This window comes from Rutidosis leptorrhynchoides, chromosome 7 (assembly GCF_046630445.1).
Source record: "Rutidosis leptorrhynchoides isolate AG116_Rl617_1_P2 chromosome 7, CSIRO_AGI_Rlap_v1, whole genome shotgun sequence".
Lineage (NCBI taxonomy): Eukaryota > Viridiplantae > Streptophyta > Magnoliopsida > Asterales > Asteraceae > Rutidosis > Rutidosis leptorrhynchoides.
This window is the reverse complement of record NC_092339.1, coordinates 346,167,958-346,175,217: the sequence shown is the minus strand read 5'-3', so window position 1 is coordinate 346,175,217 and position 7,260 is coordinate 346,167,958. Positions and strand designations below refer to the sequence as shown.

Sequence of the window (7,260 nt, the reverse complement as noted above, 5' to 3'; positions counted from 1 at the left end):
AATAAGTATCAACAATATTCAACAACCTTAACTTCAAACTAGGCTCGTTCATCAGCTCATTTATTGTAAAAAAAAAAAAAAAAAAAAAAAGCTTTAATGCACTTCATATCTAATTAATCTAATTTATTTAGACTACGCGCTCACCAAACTTCGGAATCCAATATACTATCCTCAAACATTTTGTTACATCTAAAAGTATGTATGATATAAATGTTAATATTATCCTTACATTCTGAGTAAATTAATTTGTACCTAAAAAAATTTAGTGATCTGGACGGAGCAACTTTTTAAGAAAAAATAGTAATGTCATAATGTGAATGGATGGAGTAAGTTTTAACATGTCACTGAGAGCACCATGAAGTGTTAGACAAATCATAAAAACCCAAATTCAACATATATACAAATAACAAAGCAAATAACAACTTTTTTTGCCACCATTAATTGTTAATCAAAATTACATAAAAAATGAAGATATATATATCATCCATCCATTCTAATTCACATCTTTAACAATTTTTATCATAATCTCAAGGAAACTGAAAAGAACCTCCAATTTCGTTTGCACCTGCAGGTGGATTAATAGCCACCCAAAGAAGCGATATCGTAATCGCAATCAGCCCAGACCAAACAAAAACAATAGTCGGCGTTCTTCCTCTTCGACCCATTAACCCCTTCGCAAAAGGATACAAATGAGCCAATACCCAAAAACTAAAAAACACCCCACCGAGCAACCGACTCCATTGCGGTATCGCACTATAAATCGTTCGACTCACACCAACCGCAATCGCAATTAGATTCGTCATCATGATGACGATCGGCGGTATCATTAAAGACGACCATTTGATGATATAAAGATCCGCGAATTCGTCGTCGTTATCGTCACCTCCCGATTTTGACGTTAACGTAAACGAGATCTCGATTCCCGCAACGACTTTTAACAAACCTTGAAGAACAGCAGCAAGATGTGCACTTGTACCACCAATTAGCCAAAACTGTTCATTTCTCCACCATTCTTCGAGCTCGATACCCGACCATTTGATCTCGAGAACCGCTAACATGCATAGCGTTACAGTAATCGCGAGAAGGTACACCAAAAACGTGACGTTGAGTGTTTCGACGATGAACTGTCCTGAAAAAAGCGAAAGCGCCGGGAGAAAACAGTAAACGATTAGAAAGATGGACGTGAACGGGTAAATCCCGACGTTCAAGTACGCGATTCGTTGAAGGAACTTCATCTTCGAGCTCGCTAAAAGTGCGTTGTTCTTCGAAAAGAATATTTCAACGGACCCCGTGGCCCACCGGAGGACCTGGTGGAGTCGGTCAGTCAAGTTAATCGGGGCGGTCCCACGAAAGGCGTCACGTTTGGTTACGCAATATATCGATCGCCATCCACGGTTATGCATACGGTATCCCGTTACCACGTCTTCTGTTACCGATCCATAAATCCAACCGACCCGGTTTCCCCATTCGGTTTTGTCCTCATACCAACACGAAATCACACTAATCGCTTCGGCAACGGTTGATGCATCGAGAAGCTCTCGAGGTATCGTGAGTGCGCCCGGGGCCCGCCCGTTTTTAACTGCGGGATGGTCCGCAAGCGGTCGGCCTTGAAACTCGGCTATCGGGATTGTATCGATCAGTAAACTCGAATTTCCAAACTTTTTCGGGAATAACGACATATGAACGTCTTCATCATCTCTGTTTTCATCGGGTGCAGAAGCAACGGAGCTTTTGTTACGCTTACCGAAACAACAACTACAACAACCCGAATGGTAGTCTTTGGATCTGGGCGGATCGAACCCGTAAAGTGCGGTTCGACGAAATAAGGTTCCCGTACCAACGTAAACCGGGCCTTGAAGCCCATCAAGAGCCCTCATGTTTCCATCGAAAAATACGGTATTGTGATTAGCGTACCGATCAGAAGGGTCAATACCTTCGAACCTCTGTGGGAACTGTACGTAACAGATGCGGTCCCCACCTCGATCCATCATAAAGCACATTCCTTCTCGTATAGCTTGAGAGTTGTATACATAATGATCGCAGTCGAGGTTAAGCATGAACGGGCCATTAGACATGATGGCTGAGGCTCGAACAAGTGCGTTCATGGCTCCAGCCTTTTTGTTGTGATCATAACCGGGACGTTTCTCACGAGATACGTAAACCAGAAGGGGAAGACGAATATCAACTTCGGTAAAATCGAACGGATTTGAGTCATCATCGGTCCCGTTTAACGGATCATCACTTGGCGGTTTCAACATCACCTGAATTTTACATAACATATACAATAAATCACTTTAACAAAAAAAAAAAATATATATATATATATATATATATATATATATATATATATATATTAAAAAACAGAGGTCAAAGTTCAAACACGACGATCATGTAACAATGTTGACCAATTACACGCATGGGCTACGTTAGAAACACATTGGTTTGAAACAGAATGGATCGAGCAGGTCAAATGGGTCAAAAGTAACAGAATATACTATTAAAATGCACGAATCCTCGCCCAAAACTTCTTCAATTTAAGGTCAAATGGGTCAAAACATGTTTACTTTAACGGCACCCTCGCCCAACCCAACCTGATTTGACCTGCTCTGTAAGCCATTCTTTTGATCCATTCTCATTGACCCATAGAAAGGTTATCATTGACCCATCGTAAAAGATAGTAGTTTGACCCGTTACACAATCTTTACAACTTCAATATTGCAACATTTTAGTAAATTTTCATTAGAAAAAGGATTGGTTTAAAATAGAATGGATCGAGCAGTTCAAATGGGTCAAAAGACACCAAAAATACTATTAAATACATGAATCCTCACCCAAAACGTGTTTACCTTAAAGTCAAATAGGTCAAATAGGAAAAAAAAAACGTATTTATGTTAAGGTCGTCCTCGCCCAACCCAACCTGATTTGTCCTGTTCTATAAGCCATTCTTTTGACCCATTCTGAAAAGTTATTGACCCATTCTAAAAGATAGTTGTTTGACCCATTACACAATCGTTACAACTTCAATTTTGCAACTTTTTAGTTGAATTTCACTAGAAAAAGGATTGGTTTAAAATAAAATGGGTCGAGCAGTTCAAATGGGTCAAAAGTCACATAAAATACTATTAAAATGCATGAATCCTCGCCCAAAACATGTTTACTTTAAGGTTAAATGGGTCAAATAAGACAAAATGCATTTTACTTTACGGTCGCCCTCGCCCAACTCAACCTGATTTGACCTGCTCTTTAAGCCATTCTTTTGACCCATTCTGGAAAGTTATCATTGACCCATTCTAAAAGATAGCTATTTGACCCGTTACACAATCTTTACGACTTCAATTTTGCAATTTTTAAGCTATGTTTCATTCCAACAAGAAATCAAATTTGTAATACGCACCTGTATGATGCCCGCATGATCACCTTTCGAGTGTTCTGGAGACGGTATCATCCAATTACCAGGCCAATGGGTCGCATCTGCCATCCAAGTAGCTTTCGGGATCTTAACGGGTTGCAAAAGTTCATCGCCCGCAGTTTCCTTCTGAATCTTCATAGCTTTAATTTCTTCTCTAGCATTATACGCATCAGAGCGTCTCCTAATAGAATCAGGAAGCCCGTTAATCCGAACCTTAAACTCATCGTACTCACGTTTAACTCGCCTACGGTCCTTAACGAAATCCTGCCTCACCTTATTCTTAAATGGATCCTTTTTCAAAGCGAAGTACGACTCGGGATTTCTCGGCTCGATATTATGTTTCCGACAAAATGGTACCCACAAATTCGCAAAACTAGCAGCCTCTGCCATGGCTTCAAAAGTTAAAAGAGCACCACCGTCATCAGAAACGTAACAAGACAGTTTTTCGACAGGGTAATCAGCTGCAAGAATTGATAAAATCGTGTTTGCGGTAACAAGCGGCGGTTCTTTTTCGGGATCCGCAGTTGAAACGAATACATCCACCCCGGGTAGATCCGATTTTCCCGACGGGTTTTGCGGACTCGGCGTTTCAAACTTTTCTTTTAAAACGTTGAGGTCGGTTGCACGGTTGACCGGTGCGAGCTTTGGTAGCTGGTCAAGAATCCACGAAAACGCAAACCAGACCTCGCAAATAACCGACATGAGCCATAGCCATATCGCATTTTCGTTAGGGTGAGTTATTCTCCAATGAAGAAATAATCCGAGAACCACTAACCGTATCAACGCTAACAGCCTGCATACGCAACATAGCAATTACACATGGAGTCAAACCCGCCCATTTAGACCCATACAAAGAATTACATGTTCTCACCCACTACCCAAACTTCCCAACCAACCCCATCTTACCACAGGTTATCGCAAGTGGTGAACTAATAAGCCCGCCCATTTCAACCCATACAAAAAACTACATGTTCTCACCCATTACCCAAACTTCCCAACCAACCCCATCTTACCACAATTCATCGTAAGTAGTGAACTAATAAACCCGCCCATTTCGACTCATACAAAGAATCACATGTTATCAGTTCTCACCCATTAGGCCGTTACCCAAACTTCCCAACCAACCCCATCTTACCACAATTTACTGTAAGATGTGAACTAATAAACCCGCCCATTTTGACCTATACAACGAATTACATGTTCTCACACATTACCCAAACCATCTTGCCACAATTTATTGTAAGAAGTTAACTAATAATAAAAGAAGTTAAGGTAATTCGATTACATACCGATAAGGACTTATAACAGCAGCAGGTATCTTGAGTTTACGAGTAAGAGGTCGCCAAGGTTTGTTAAGAAGCTCTAATTGTTCGGCTCCCGTTACCCCATTTCTATCCTCATTTAACACGTCATCTTTTGGCCAAAACGCGTTACCATAACCGTAGGTCCCACTCGTCTCAAATAGCCAACGGTTATGGTCAAACTCACCAGTTTGACTCCTAACCAAAGCTGACTTAGTTGACTTCATCAACGACAACCTCCTCTCCATCTTCGACGACACCCGTCTCTCCATTTTACTATTCGAAATATTCGATGGAAGCGACAACGGCTGTCGCGGGTCAAGATCCGTTTGCTTATACGGATCTTTACAACCCGGGCAAATCCCGTCGCCCGTTTTCACCGCATCAATATAACAATCTCGACAAATTTTAAAATCACATTCGCACGGAAGAATATCAACACCCCGTTCGTCACTCATAACGATTCCATCACATCCGGGTATTTTACACGAAGAACCTTTCGCACCGGCCATTTGAGGATGACTAGTTTCGGAATCAATCACTTTGTCCATCAAGTGGGCCCGAGTTACACTATTGAACCCACCCGTAAAGAGTGAATTCGAGACGTATTGTTCTTCAACCCTTTGCGAAATCGAAGGATCCATGGGTTGATTATCGGGCGTGGGAGGTATATGGACCGTATAATTCATAAACTCGCCACTTCCGATTTCACTATCGAGGTCCTCTCGTGAATAGTTAACGTAACGACCCGAAGACGTTCGCCTAGCAAACGTTACTTGTGGTGGAATCGCACCTCGGTTTTGTTGTAGCTCTAACGCTTTCGGTGATCTTCCAGACATGTTCTAAAATTCTGTGGTATATTTCAAGAAATCAACAGATCACCTAAAAGAAAAATAAAATAACAGCATAAGTATGAGTAATAGTACAAGCTAAACCTATGTTGGGATTAAAATACACATGTATCACTAAATGTCACATACAAATATATTTTATTTTATATGTTTAATTATGTAAAAGTGACTAGATTGATCAAAAGCAGAAAACACATGAAGAATCTTTAAAACATCTTTCAGATCTATAAAAACTTTCTGCATAAATTAACCAATCTATAAAATCACATGACTAATCTTTATTAAAAACATATAAACTGGCAGCCATTACTTTACTGTTATTAATAATATTCATCGATAAATATTATTCATATAAAATAGATATAGATAGATATAATCATATAGTGAATATTGAGAAGAAAAATACAATTTAATTTTAGTAGTACCTAAAATGATGTCAAGCACAATCCATGGAAGAAACCCTAATTGTTACTTTAATTTTCATTCAGTAAGCAGAGCAAGCAGATTAACAAAAACTACAAGTTATTACTTCTTTATAGTCTACTAGGTACCAAGTAGAAAAATAATACTTATTCAATTATGATTATTTAATATATTAAATAATAAATAATATTTCATACAAACAAGAAAGCGGCTTCAATTAAGAGCGTGTGAAGAAAATTCAAACCAAACACGTACCAAGATTGAAATAAACATTTGGACATCGTCCATATTACAACTGTAATTAACAAATCCATGACTTTTATTATTTTTATTTTTATTTTAAAATAATAAATAATTACCTAAACCAACACTTCAGTAACATTCACACTCAAAAAAAAAAAAAAAAAAAACACACCGGACCAGGTCAAACGGTCGCGGCAACGGATCTCCAGTTAGTCAAAGAAAAACAAACCCTAAAAACAGTACGGATAAGTAACTGTATTTATTTATTTATGGTTATAAGAAAGAGAGATTAAATTAAATTAATTACCTGAATAAATGGATAAATTTATATTGAAAAAGGATAAGATAATGTTGAAGGATATTGTTGTCCGAATAGAACAGAATCAAACAGCAATTTAGGACGAATCGCCGGAAATTAAGAAACAAAGTGTTGCCGAAACAAGCTCCGGATTAAGCGAATTTTCTTTTTCTTATTGTGTATTTTGTATAAAAATAAAAACAGGATGATGGAGGGTATTTTTGGGAATTAAAGAGAAAAGAAAAGATGGGGCCTACCATTTCTCGTTATTATACGCGGATTACATTTTTAAAATATCCATACATACATTCTACAGAATCGGAATCGTAATAGTAATAAATACGGGTATTGATTTAAAAATCCTACTCCGTACAATTTATACAGAGTAGTAAATATATTATATTACTTCGTATTAAATTAAAAAAAAATCTATTTTCTTAATTGTTTTATTGGTTAACGAACATATAATATGATTTATATTTCTTAATTTCAACGGAAAATATAATACTATAAAAATATTAAAGAGTATGCTCATTAAAACGATAAAAAAACACCTAAACGATTACATCCAAACACATTTCATACTGAAGTATGATTTATTAATTACTTGGATTGGATTAGTTCATGGTTTGTTTGAGTGACATCAGGGATGTCAATGGATCCAATATTAATTGGATGATGTCATATCTAAATTCATATTTATTTAATTTTTATTTAATGATTTTTTTTGCAGTT

The 7,260-nt window shown here is 37.8% G+C and overlaps 1 protein-coding gene across 1 annotated transcript; it reads right to left on the bottom strand.

Moving 5' to 3' along the window:
- Positions 1-409: 409 nt before the first annotated feature.
- LOC139857484 (cellulose synthase-like protein D3) lies at positions 410-6,690 on the bottom strand. Its single transcript, XM_071846257.1, has 4 exons — positions 6,535-6,690; positions 4,699-5,592; positions 3,395-4,202; positions 410-2,261 (listed from the first exon to the last, which is right to left on the bottom strand). The coding sequence occupies exons 2-4, from the start codon at positions 5,547-5,549 to the stop codon at positions 528-530; spliced, it is 3,393 nt and encodes a 1,130-aa protein (XP_071702358.1). The 5' UTR covers positions 5,550-5,592; positions 6,535-6,690; the 3' UTR covers positions 410-527.
- Positions 6,691-7,260: the final 570 nt, after the last annotated feature.

Coding starts and splice junctions, on each gene's coding strand:
- LOC139857484 (XM_071846257.1), bottom strand. CDS start 5,549: ATGTCTGGAAGATCACCGAAAGCGTTAGAGCTACAACAAAACCGAGGT. Junction 4,203..4,698: donor GCTGTTATAAGTCCTTATCG/GTATGTAATCGA, acceptor TTGCGTATGCAG/GCTGTTAGCGTTGATACGGT. Junction 2,262..3,394: donor ATCATGCGGGCATCATACAG/GTGCGTATTACA, acceptor TGTAAAATTCAG/GTGATGTTGAAACCGCCAAG.